General features: G+C 41.2%; 2 protein-coding genes across 4 annotated transcripts in view; one reads left to right on the top strand and one right to left on the bottom strand.

The window, feature by feature from the left end:
- The window catches only part of septin9a (septin 9a), a 71,481-nt gene that overhangs the window by 35,830 nt on the left and 22,252 nt on the right, over window positions 1-13,399 (top strand). The gene's annotated exons all lie outside the window — the stretch shown is intronic.
- Window positions 7,063-8,890, bottom strand: LOC139217375 (uncharacterized). The gene has a single exon (XM_070848717.1). The coding sequence runs from the start codon at window positions 8,683-8,685 to the stop codon at window positions 7,714-7,716; it is 972 nt and encodes a 323-aa protein (XP_070704818.1). The 5' UTR covers window positions 8,686-8,890; the 3' UTR covers window positions 7,063-7,713.

Genomic DNA, 13,399 nt, shown 5'->3' with positions numbered 1-13,399 from the left:
GTGATGGCCATTATTTTGATTTTAATATTACTTCTTGTGCTTTACATTACATATCATCAGTAATGCCGTTTATTAATCAACATAATACAGATGAATTAGTTGTGAAAATAATGACGCTCATTGTGCTGCAACAGGACTAAACTAAACGTGTTTTGGTTCAGTGTATATCTCAGAAAGCTCATAGAGTGAACTCAGTAATTGATTAGTGTCACTTCAGTGTTATCTTATGTTATCTTGTGGCAGGAATAAGGTGTTTTCTGCAGATTGCCATTCTTCCTCACATCGACATTTTTATCAAACAAAACATATGCCACAACTTGAATGAATGGATAATTGAATGTATCAGGTTTTTCTTCTAATAAGAAGCAGTGCCTGTTTTAATGATGACTCATTATCTCATGATCTGTTGGGTCTTGTGCTGGCCTGCTGAGTGCTCTCCTAGTTACACCACATTAAAACAGAATTCATCTCTTTCACACAGACATAAAGGCCTTTTGATAGGCCTGCCTGGGACTTGGCTAGAACAAGGACTGTGCATGTCACAAGGAGTGGAAATGGCCTGATGAATTGTAAGTCTGTGTGTGGCCATGTGTGGTTTGCAAGAGGCACACAGGAAGCTGCAAAACAGACACTCGCCTGATTTCATGATGTTGCACATGTAATATCTTGTGCTCATCCAGTTTCCTTGAACTTGGAACAAAAACACTAGACACTGGTCTGTCTGGTTAAGGATGGTTTAATAAACACAAGTTTCAACACTACAGAAAGAATAGAAGGATACCAGATGAAGTAGACTTTGCTCAGTTCCTATACTTTTATAATAAAGAAAGAATTAAAGCTCAAAATGTCCACATGTTTTTGGTGAAATCCAATCTTGTACACCTTCCGTCTTGCAATATAATTTCAGTAATGGATGGATAGGATGACAATTTTTCAAGTCTGTCTTAAAACAATAGTCAAGATTAGTCAATAGTCAACATTGAATTGATTGATTGTCTTTTACCTCCCCCCTGCTCATTCTAGCCAGAAGGATTCTAAGTAAATCTCAATGAGCTTCCAGTGTAAGAGGTGAGCAACAAAGTCCAAAGCAAAAACCTGTTCCAAAGTTCATCAGGACTTAAGCTTCAGCAGCCTGCATTAGCAAGCAAGTATATTTATTTATAAGTTAACAGTACAGTATCAAAGCAGATTTAGGATGGAAACTATCCTGTGCTGGTCCAAGTTTAACAGTGAGGGTGTCCTTTGGACTACAGACTGAGAAACTAGGAGATCTGTGGTAGAACCTGTATGATTATCAGACATTGTTCACTTTCACATTCAAACTCTTGTCTGTAGAATGAGGAAAACCTAATGTTGTTTGACTTGTTCTCATCCAGTTTCCTTGAACTTGAAATAAAACCACTCACGTGGGTCACCCTTAGTCCTCCCTCCTCAGTTTAATAATACTGTTGAGATCAGAGTCTGCTGGTACAAGCACTCCTTACACCGCCTTCATTCACTGATCACATTGTCTTGTGTTGTTGAGGGAAATATGCTGAAAGCTGATTTGACCCTGAAGAGTCTCAGCATTTCATGGTCCACGGTTTGCGATTGGTGTATGGGCCTATATCTCAATCTTCACACATTTACAAAATAAGCTAAAATAACAAACAGCAGCTTACAACAGTACAATTCATCTGGTCATTGTTCAAAAGCTCCTGAGGTCCCCTAAGTACAGAATCAAGACAGTCTTCTTAGTATGCAGATCATATGGAAACCATGCTCTCCTTGCTCCCTGTCTCAAACTGTCAACAGAGAATTGAAACTGAAAACCACCGTCACTGAAGGGAAACTGGTAATATCAGTGAAGAGTGACTGAGAAGAAAGTGATTGTCATTGAAAAATGCATCTCAATGCAGAAATTATCAAAATTAAAATAGGACTAAGTCCATACAACCTTTTTTTGTGTGTTTTCAGTTCAGGTTTTGTATTCAGTGCCACATTGTATATTCAACACTTGATTCTCTGTTCCCAATAGACTTAAGTCCTGCTGGCTACGCTGTCGGCGTTCAATCACAAGCACAACAATCACATGTAGGTTTAGACAGTATCAAGGAACATCACTGTCACTTATTTCTTATTTCGAATTGCAAAATAAACGGACAAAAATGTAATTAATGCTACAATTAAAAGCGCCAAACCAGCACAACAGCAGACCTTTAAAGGATTGTTGTTGCCATGATTTTGTCTGTTTTCCGGTCTGTTGTTTTCCAGATCATTGATGTTTCCCGGTATGTTGGTGTGTCCTGGTCTGTTGGTGTTTTCCGGTCTGTAGGTGTGTCCTGGTCTGTTGGTGTTTCCCGCTCTGTTGGTGTTTCCCGCTCTGTTGGTGTTTTCCGGTCTGTTGGTGTGTGGGTTAGTGGAGTACTTTTCTTGGATCACGATAAACAACAACAGTCCAAGACAAGCCAGGTCACCCCACGTGTTTCTGACATCCCTTAACTGGGAAGCATCAGCTCTACTTCCAAAGCGGTTTCTGATATCCAACAGTGACTGTTGGTTTTGTCCCACAGAGAACTCTCTGATCTGTCGTAAGAGGCCAGTAGTGATCTGGTAGGTATGATCTGGATCATAAGGTGTCCCCTGATGTTCAGAAGTCCCATAATGCTGTGTGATATACACTCGGTCTATCCTCCGCTGAGCTCGTTGTCCTGTGTTCTGCTCCATGACTCTAACTATGATCCTGTCCCTGTTTTCTCCCATATACTCTCTGCTTGGATGGACAATATGAGACGGAAGTGGCATGGACGTGTCTTGATGGAGATTGCCAATAGTGTAGTAGCGGTATCCCCTAGGCAGTGGGTCCAACAGCCTCTCATAGTTGCCATAATGATGTGAGGCATAATCTCCACCGTTTGGGTCAAAGGTCAGCGATATAAGGTCGTTGTTGTCGATGTCGACTGTGTTGGCGAACCAGTGGAGCAGCAGAAGACTGTGCTTGGGCACAGACTGGCCAAAGTTGATCTTCTTCAAATCATTGATTGAAGTGAGCTTTCGTACAGCCGACACAGAGGTCAGTGCAAGGAGCAGAGCTACACAGCAGCTCGTCACTCTTCCTGACAGCTTCATCATCCTGTGTAGATATTTAGAAAGTTACTGCCCTCATGATTCATCCATTCAGTTCATTCTCTCTCCATACATGTACTGATAACTAAAGACTGACTTAATGATGATTAATTATTAGATGAAGCTAACTCGTAATATATAAGTCAAGTCATTCAAGCCAATCTTTTACATCACAATATCACAAACCACAAATTTACCTAAAGGGGATTTACAATCTGTACAGCATACACCACCCTCTATACTTAGACACCCCCCCCCCCCACACACACACACACACACATCGTAAAATTACAGTACGGACAATCAGGATGATGAAATTATCGATAAATTGTGGAAGACCACTGTCCACATTTTGTGCAAAAAGTGTATTCTGAAGTTCATCAGATGTTAATAAGATAAGTGAGTATGTTCCAAAGTTAGTCTTTTTAGTACTAATTCCCTCTTTGTGTTTCCACAGACAGTATTGAAACAAAGAGGTGTCACAAAGGAGACTTGAGTTAAATTCTTGTGTGTGTTAGAGATATGAAGTAATGTGATGGTAAATCAAAAAACCAGCGATCAGAAAATAAGAGAGCTCACCTGCTTAGTCTGCTGCTGTGAGGTGTCTCATCCGCTTGGTCTGATCTGTGTTTGTGTGACAGCATGTGGTTACAGTTTCTCAATAAATGAAACTAGCAAGGCAAGTATTTTTCGTCATCACAGGAAGTTTAATGATACAGCTGATTTAAACTTCCCCCTGCAAAGTAGTTCTCCTTTTACCAGCTATGCATCTCGAAAAATCCAAAAAGATGATATTTATTTGTAGCTTTCAGTGGAATGATCCTTTAGGGAGAGGACTATTTCTGTCAGCCATCAGGGAGTTTTATGAGCAGGTTTTCGATGGAAACTAACCTTTGCTGCTCCAAGTTTGATAGTGAGTGTGTCCTTTGGAATGTAGGGTGAAGAAGTGGGAGCTTTGTAATAGTCTCTGGCTTATAATTAGCCAGTATTCACTTATCACAGACTTATTTCAAATCACAGTACGTATTTTTTATAGGCTACACTTTTATGTTTGTTGGCTACTCTTATTTCAGATTTTCATTATAATGTTGTAATTTTCACTGGTGCCAGGATAGACCAGTGCTAATTTGTTCCTTACAGCTGATACCACCACATATCAATAGTAATCTCGACTCTATTTGTGCCTGTTTGTGATTTTCCGTAGAATAGGGTGTAGTAAAAGTTGTCCTCATGATTTTGCACACCTTACTTGTGCTCATCCGCTTTCCGTCAACGAAAAATAGAAACACTGACGCGAGTCTGACAAATCGTAGTTTAATAAACGCACACAATGTTAAAGAGCGCTGAAAGAATGCAAAAGGAAGTACACTTCTGTTTTCTGAAGCTAATGCATTATCATTTACTCATCAGAACAATTTACAACCTGTTCATCAGTACTGTTTAAGACAGCATAGATCAACAGTGAGTCATTACTACTAGTTTCAACACGCTGGAGTGCAACATTGTTTCATACATGAAGTCTGGAGCTTTGTGATAGCGCTTATGATATAAAATATAATATACAAAAAAGGTTTTGCTCAGTTCCAATGCTGTTGCTAACAAACCTGCAATTTTGTTAATAGAGGTATAAACAAAATGTTCCTGTGTTTTTGGTGAGACCCCAGACAAGACTCTCAGTACTTCATAGCACACGGTTTGAGATGCGTTTATTTGGCTTTGCATCACAATCCTACCCATAAAACATAAAAGCAAAGTAGGAAAAGCAAATCATTTAACAGAACAACAGAACAACCCCTGAGGTGTTGTAACTATAGAGCCAGTAGTCTCCTCCCCTCTGTGTCGAAATGATGACTAGAGAATTGAAACTGAAACCCACTGTCGCTGAACAGAAGCTAAACAGTGTAAAAAAGACCGCCTGCCTGTCTGTGAAGAAAGACTGATTAAAGAAAGTCAGGTGACTGTTATTAAAATACACATCAAAATGTAAAACAAAACAAAAAATGAACGCGCGTTTCTTTCTGTATTGGAAGTGTAGATTTTATTGTTGTTGTTCTTATAACTAGCCGATTCTCTGTACGTGCTGGCTTCATGGGCCTCATCGTTCTTGCAAAGCGCTACAATCACACCTTGGTTCAGACAGTATCAAGGAATATTACTCTCAATACTTCTTTTTTACTGGCAAAATGAAGAACAATGCAATGAGTAAAAATAGAACAAACAAAACAAGTAAAATAGTACTGCAGGTCTCGTGTTCGTCAGGTCTGTTGTAGCTTTGCAGTCTGTTGTTTTCCGGTCTGTAGCTTTGTGGTGTGTAGTTTTGCGGTCTGTAGTTGTGTTGGTTAGTGGAGTACTTTTCCTCAATCACGATAAACAACAACAGTCCAAGACAAGCCAGGCTCCCCCACGTGTTTCTGATCTGCCATAACTGCAAATCATCAGCGCTACTTCCAAAGCGGTTTCTGAGATCCGACAGTGACTGTTGGTTTTGTCCCACAGAGAACTCTCTGATCTGTCTTAAGAGGCCAGTAGTGATCTGGTAGGTATGATATGGATCATAAGTTGTCCCCTGATGTTCAGAAGTCTCATAATGCTGTGTGATATACACTCGGTCTATCCTCCGCCGAGCTCGTTGTCCTGTGTTCTGCTCCATGACACTAACTATGATCCTGTCCCTGTTGTCTCCTATATACTCTCTTCTTGGATAGACAACATGAGACGGAAGTGGCATGGACGTGTCTTGATGGAGATTGCCAATAGTGTAGTAGCGGTATCCCCTAGGCAGTAGGTCCAACAGCCTCTCACAGTTGCCATAATGATGTGAAGCATAATCTCCACCGTTTGGGTCAAAGGTCAGCCATATACGGCCGTTGTTGTCGATGTCAACTGTGTTGGCGAACCAGTGGAGCAGCAGAAGACTGTGCTTGGGCACAGACTGGCCAAAGTTGATCATCTTCAAATCATCGATTGAAGTGAGCTGTCGTACAGCCGACACAGAGGTCAGTGCAAGGAGCAGAGCTACACAGCAGCTCGTCACTCTTCCTGACAGCTTCATCATCCTATGTAGATATTTAGAAAGTTACTGCCCTCATGATTCATCCATTCAGTTCATTCTCTCTAATTGTTATTATCACCCACCCTGCTCATTGTGGTTAGTAAGAGTTAGGCATCAATGCTTCATCAATCACGTAAAACAGTGTCATGATAAATCGGAATCTAGTGATCAGGCAATAAAAGAGCTCACCTGCCTCAGTCTGCTGTCACCGTCTGATCTGTGTGTGTGTGTGTGTCTGTGTGAGAGAGCAGGCAGTTACTGCTTTGCTGTAAAAGAAACTTAAGAGACACGCGCTGCCTTTTGGGTACAGGAAGTTATGCATGAAAGTAGCCCTCCCTTTCAGTGTTTGTGGGAGTTAACCAGTGATGTGCCTGTAGATATGTAAAAAGCTCGTCCTTTTTTTTCTTGTCCAAGTTTAACTGAGTGTGTCTTTTGGACTGCAGGGTGAGGAAGTCAGAGATTTGTAGTAGTAGCTGGCTTGTTATCAGTGCCTACTTTTCTTTTTGATTTTTTTTCAGTTAATACTGATTTATCCAATATTTTCTCAACTGTAAACAGGGACATTTTCATCCTTTTTTGTAAGACTTTTAGTACATATTCTCATGCAACATAGTTGCCCCCCTTTGCCAGATGCTTAAGATTATCACTACATCACAAACAGGTAGTTCAACAGTTTCTAAAATATAAGCAGTGAAAACCTTCGTTGGACAAACACTAATTTGCTCTTCAAAGCTGATACATTGAGATGTCAATGGTAATCTTGACTCTATTTGTGCCTCTCAAGTGATTGTCTGTACAATCTGGTATAGATTCAAGTTTTCTTCATGACTTTGCACATCTAACTTGTGCTCATCAAGTGTCCTTGAACCTAAAATAGAAACACTAACATGAGTCTGAATGACAAATCACAATTTTTAAAAAGCAAACGCACAACATTACACAGTACAGAAAGAATACAAAACCATAAAGGAAGTACATTTGTTTTTTTAAAGCTAATATGTTATCAGTGAAGGCTGTCCTCAGCAGTCTGTAAAGCCTTTCACTTATCTGTTTCATCTATCCATCAGAACAATTTACAATCTCTTCATCTGTACTGTTCATGACATAGCATAGATCAACAGTGAGCCATTACTACTCGGTTCAACACGCTGGAGTGCAACATTGCTTCATACATGAAGGCTGGAGCTTTGTGATTACGCTGGAGCGGTGCATTAAAATGTACAATGAAAGCCATTTTGCCCACTTCTGATACTTTAATCTATTTACAGCAGATGTTCCAAACATTACGGAGGTCAAAATCTGCTGTGGTCAGTCCAAGCAATTATTACAGAGCCTTAATTCACTGATGACTTCCTCCTCTCTTGTTGAGGTAAATGCGCTGATCACTTATTTTTATTGATTTATTTGATTATTTTATTGATTATTTACTCTGACAAATTAACATTAAATGAATGACTGGGACTGAAACCCTGTAGACTCGCAGCACTTCTTATGACACGGTTTGACGTGGAAGCATTGGCCTTTCGTCACAAACATGTTGTACTGAATCTATATGTCTATAGTCTTAACTGAACAACATTTACAAAAAAGCTACTATAGCACACAATTAAAATTAAATATAAAAGGACAAAACAAACAATACAACAGAAGCACCTCTGGCAGTTGTTCAGGGAGTTGGAGATGTTGTAATTGCGTACTCCTCTGGCTACATGGTCCTCATCGTCCTCTATAAACACTGCCACCTCATCACCACTGCGATTATTTTGTCTGTTTTCTGGTCTGTTATTGTTTTGAGGTCTGTTATTACGTTGGTTAGTGGAGTACTTTTCCTCAATCACGATAAACAACAACAGTCCAAGACAAGCCAGGCTCCCCCACGTGTTTCTGATCTGCCATAACTGCGAATCATCAGCTCTACTTCCAAAGCGGTTTCTGAGATCCGACAGTGACTGTTGGTTTTGTCCCACAGAGAACTCTCTGATCTGTCGTAAGAGGCCAGTAGTGATCTGGTAGGTATGATCTGGATCATAAGGTGTCCCCTGATGTTCAGAAGTCCCATAATGCTGTGTGATATACACTCGGTCTATCCTCCGCAGAGCTCGTTGTCCTGTGTTCTGCTCCATGACTCTAACTATGATCCTGTCCCTGTTTTCTCCCATAAACTCTCTGCTTGGATGGACAATATGAGACGGAAGTGGCATGGACGTGTCTTGATGGAGATTGCCAATAGTGTAGTAGCGGTATCCCCAAGGCAGTGGGTCCAACAGCCTCTCATAGTTGCCATAATGATGTGAGGCATAATCTCCACCGTTTGGGTCAAAGGTCAGCGATATAAGGTCGTTGTTGTCGATGTCAACTGTGTTGGCGAACCAGTGGAGCAGCAGAAGACTGTGCTTGGGCACAGACTGGCCAAAGTTGATCTTCTTCAAATCATTGATTGAAGTGAGCTTTTGTACAGCCGACACAGAGGTCAGTGCAAGGAGCAGAGCTACACAGCAGCTCGTCACTCTTCCTGACAGCTTCATCATCCTGTGTAGATATTTAGAAAGTTACTGCCCTCATGATTCATCCATTCAGTTCATTCTCTCTCCATACATGTACTGATAACTAAAGACTGACTTAATGATGATTTTAATGATTTAATTGAGACCTACAACAATATCTTTTTACTTTGATGAACAGGTCATCGTAACGCCTAACAAATAGGGTGACAATTGATCAGGTGTGTCTTAAAACAATAGTCAGGTCACCATAGCAACAGTGAAACAGGTTTTAATGTTCATCACCCACCCTGCTCATTGTGGTTAGTAAGAGTTACCCCAGAATTAGGGTGCACTTCCTGTCTAAGACGTGGAGAACAAACTCTAGTCCTCATTCTGTATAAACATTTATCCCATTGTTTCTGAAGGTGCTATGAGGCTTCAGCTTGATTAAATGAAAACAGGTGAGTATTTTCCAAGGCTACAAGGGTTACTTTTGTTGTACGGAATTCCCTCTTTGTGTTTCATTAGAAAGCGTTTCCTTATTGAACTGTGATAATAACGTTATCAGGAGAGAACCCTCACAAAGACGACTTTAGTTAAATACTTCATCAATTCTTCATCAATCACGTAAAATAGTGTTACAATCAAAATCTAGTGATCAGGGAATAAAAGAGTTCACCTGCTTCCGTCTCCTGCCATTATCTGATCTGTTGGAAACGAAACTTAAAAGACGCTCGTTGCCTTTAGTTACGGCAGTGGTTCCCAAACTGGGGGGCGCGCCCCCTGGGGAGGGCGCAGTGGAACTACAGGGGGAGCGCGGCTGTGTTACCAACACACACACACACACACTGGCACATAGAAACACATAGACACACACACACACACACACACACCGGTAAAACAATATCGTAACAAATACATTTGCAAGCAAGTTGTAAAGATAGGGCACTGTGTCATATGATTGCACCTAAGAAATAAAAGTGGAACCAATGTGAAATGCACTTTGTTCCCACCACGCCCCCCAGAGCGGAGCATGTGACAGACCGACTAGCGGAGCAAAACTCAAAGAGAGAGAGAGAGAGAGAGAGAGAGAGAGAGAGAAAGAGCGACGCAGAAAGAGTAAGAGAAAAAGATAAGAGCTGGGAAGGAAGTGATGCACCAAGATGGACAGATGTGTGACTGGTGCAAAGCGCAAACCAGACGGCAGGTCTGTTGCAGCTGTAACAAGCGACGCGACCAACACAAAAAAAGAAGAGAGACCGCAGTGTGTTGTGCGTCTTAAAGTACTGGCGGCAGACAGGTTGAAGCCCAATAAAATGAAAAGACACTTGGAAACCCACCACTGCGATCATGTGAACAAGCACCTTGACTTTCTTGAGGGTGAACATTGAAAGTGGACTGAGAGTGGCTATCTCTAACCAGCAACAAACAACTTTGACAAAATGTGTAAAACAAAGCAAGCCCACACCACTCAGACTGATATGTAGGAATAGGAATATGATTTTTTTTTTTTTTTTTTAAAAAAAGAATATGATCCATGCATAAAAAGCTTGAAGAGTTTGCACGTCTTGTTTATAATTCAGTTTGAAAGAACCCAAGAGCAGGGTGCACTCAATTGTGGCACTCTTGTATGTCACTGCTACTGTTCAATGTGGGGACATCTAAGTTGTTTACACTTAAAAAAATAAGTTCATTTTATTTACAAATGCATATGTCAGAAAGCAATTACTTGCACATCTTGTTTTTGATCAGTCATTAAGATTTTTTATTTTCTTGCACACTAATTCAGTTTGAGAGAACCTACTGTTAAATGAGGAAATGTAGATTGTTGCACTGTTCAACTTCAATTTTAACTTGAAAATATATTCAAAAATGTAATACAGTTCATATGTCTGAAAGCACTACTTGAAAGCAATCTTAAGTCCAATCTTTTTGAAAGTTGATTTTATTATTGCAATTAACAGGCAGTTACTGTAAGAGACACGCGCAGCCTTTTAGTTATAGGAAGTGTGACGTTTGCGTGAAAGTTCCTTCTGTATTCAAGAAAAGAAAAGCAGTATTCCCTTTCAGTGTTTGTGGGAGTTAACCAGTGATGTGCCTGAAGAAATGTAAAAAGCTCATTCTTTTTATTTGCATTCTGGAAACCGGGTGGAAACTAACTTTGTCTGGCTGCTTTCCTGAATTCACATTTTCATTGTAGTGTGGTAATTTCCATCAAAGTTCACCATTTACTGTTCTACATCCGTACATATTTGTGCCACCATTCTCAAGCACCAAATGTTAGGGAAATATTTGCAGGTATTTTATGGTCAGATTTATATGTCTTGTTCTCTTTCATGCTGATATTGGCCTCAAAAACAATTGCGTCGAATCACAAAAAGCCCGTAGTATGCTAAACTACATCTGTGCCTCTCCTGTGAATGTCTGTAGAACGAGGAATAGTTCAAGTTGCTGCAACTCAACCAGCAGCCAGCAGGAGATGCTATCACACAGGTCGTTGGCTTCACACACCTGGAAGGTATCAAGGCTGGACTGGAATCAGTGCTGCTTTTAAAGACCATTCCAGTTTACGTTTAGAAAGGCACCAAACAGCAGATGAGCTGTCTCGCTCTGTGTAGCACCTGGCGGGGTTCACTGTGGGGAGCAGTTGTGAGACTGCAGAAGCTGTTTGCAGTGTTTGGGGAAAAGTGGAAATACTTCCTTGGTTTGGATGATTTTATAGTAAACAAAAAAACAGAGAAGTGGTTTCATGTGACACCTCCATAAGCACACACACACACACGCACACAGAGAGCTAGATCTCTTGATGCCCTTTATGGAGGCTTTGGTATTCCCTTTAGCAAAGGCAGAAAGAGAGAAAAATCACACAAAGGAAACATTTAGTTCCTCTGTGGTCAGCACCCACAACTTTCACATGGGCAGCACAAGAGCGTCATACAAATGATGCTCCCCTCGCTGGGGTTTCTTTTTCTTAATTTTTCTGTATTTTGCAGAAACCTCAACGTGTAGGCTGCAATTCAACAATGCAGCTTTGTGACAGCGGTTGTTGAATTACGATTCCTTTGAATGGCAGACTTGAAGCAGGGTTTGACCAACTAAACTCCATTCTTAAATCCTCCCAAAGCACTGCAGCCCACTGTGTGCTAATTTAGCAAACGTGCAGGGCACATGATGTCCCCCTGTGTTCCCTTGCAATGCAATTTTATCACACTCACAAATGTTCGTACATAGCTAGCACGCTCTTCACTCTACGCACTTTATTGTGCAGAAATACACCAGCCAGTGAAAGATTTAGCATAATGGACCCAGTGAGTCATGCTACTTCTATTCATCATGTTTCTGTGTTATGAAAGACCTTGGACAGCTGCGGGGAACGCTGTCAGGGGTCAGCCAGGCAGTCCTGCCAATACATGACACCATCTTGGCTCAGCACGGCCCAGAAACATCCAGCCCCTGCTATTGGCTTTCAGTCACTCCATCCCATCTCCTCAAAATGAAGATCTCTTTATCTGAGAAGGCCACGTCCCCAACAGGGCAACAATTCTGTAACAAAGGAGCATGCCAAGATATGTCGGATCAAACAAATGAGTGTTGGCTCACTCTAAATGCATGCAGGGTTCACTCAGTAGTCGGCGGCTTTAAGAAGGAGCTTAGAAGGGAAGAGAAAGAGCATGTTTTTTTATCTTAGAAAGAGCATTTTTGCAACTATTAATGACATCTGTAAAGTCAAAGTTTAGAGTTGATACAGACTGAGCTACAGTAAAGCCTGCAGTGAATTGGGGTACGTTGGGTGTCGGTGGCAGTGTGACGTGGTCTTATGTCCTTTTTAGACCAAGCTTGTGCAATATCCCCGTAAAGACAGCTTGCCTTTGAGCCAGGTTTGCCTTTCTACGCCCAACTAAACAACGGCAGCTAATTCCCTCCCCAGTGTTTTTAGACTCACTGAATTTGGGTGTTTTAAATGATGTTTTGTAATGAAAGACATGTTGAATATGTCACTTTTATTTATGTGAAGACGTATGATGGGACTAATACAGTGCTTGTGTAATATCTTCCTCTGCTCATGTCTACGTCATCCACAGGCTTTGTAAGGCACAATGAGAAAGGGTCAGTCGCTCCAATGGGATATGCTGTTCATTATACAAAAATGGAGATGAGCTGATTAAGAGCCAAACTAGAAACCAGCTAACTCACTCTATTAGCCTCTAAACCTACTAGTAACTCAGGTCAGTTCTCTCCAGTTATCTCTCCAGTTTAAACGCTGGGTTTTTATTGGAGCGGTAAAGTGTGGTTTCAGAGAGGGAGATGAAAAGGGAGAGGACTAAGACCGAACAGTTTTAAGACAGGGGCCCCTTAGCTTGAGGAAAATGTACCGTTTCCCACATTGTAAAACTAAGTATAACAAGGGACAATTTTCTTATTTGGCAAGACCTGATTTTGATCACATGCATAAGACCATCTGCGTTTGTGTGTCAGGGCTTACATATCTTGTATGTTTACTATGTGTTTTGTTTAATGCAGAATTTTGCAGTCCCTTAATGGTTCTTCTGATTGGTTGGATGGACGCGACATTCGGCACTGGGTGTAGCAGACGTTGAACGCTGAGGTGCCAGCATTTGTTGGGAAAAGGGTTTATCCTGGCAGCTAAGTCTGCGTAATGAAATGAAACAAATCCATCCTCCCAGCCTGTTGTGCCTGTTTTTTCAGAGTCCTCATCTCGAGGAATGTAGGTGCTGCCCTGTGTGTGCATGTGTGTCTG

Source organism: Pempheris klunzingeri, chromosome 17 (assembly GCF_042242105.1).
Source record: "Pempheris klunzingeri isolate RE-2024b chromosome 17, fPemKlu1.hap1, whole genome shotgun sequence".
In the NCBI taxonomy this organism is placed as follows: Eukaryota; Metazoa; Chordata; class Actinopteri; order Acropomatiformes; family Pempheridae; genus Pempheris; species Pempheris klunzingeri.
The sequence above is the reverse complement of the archived record's forward strand: the minus strand, read 5'-3'. Positions and strand labels throughout refer to the sequence as shown.

Bases quoted from the DNA above. Each gene is read 5' to 3' on its own strand.
- LOC139217375 (XM_070848717.1), bottom strand. From the start codon at position 8,685: ATGATGAAGCTGTCAGGAAGAGTGACGAGCTGCTGTGTAGCTCTGCTC.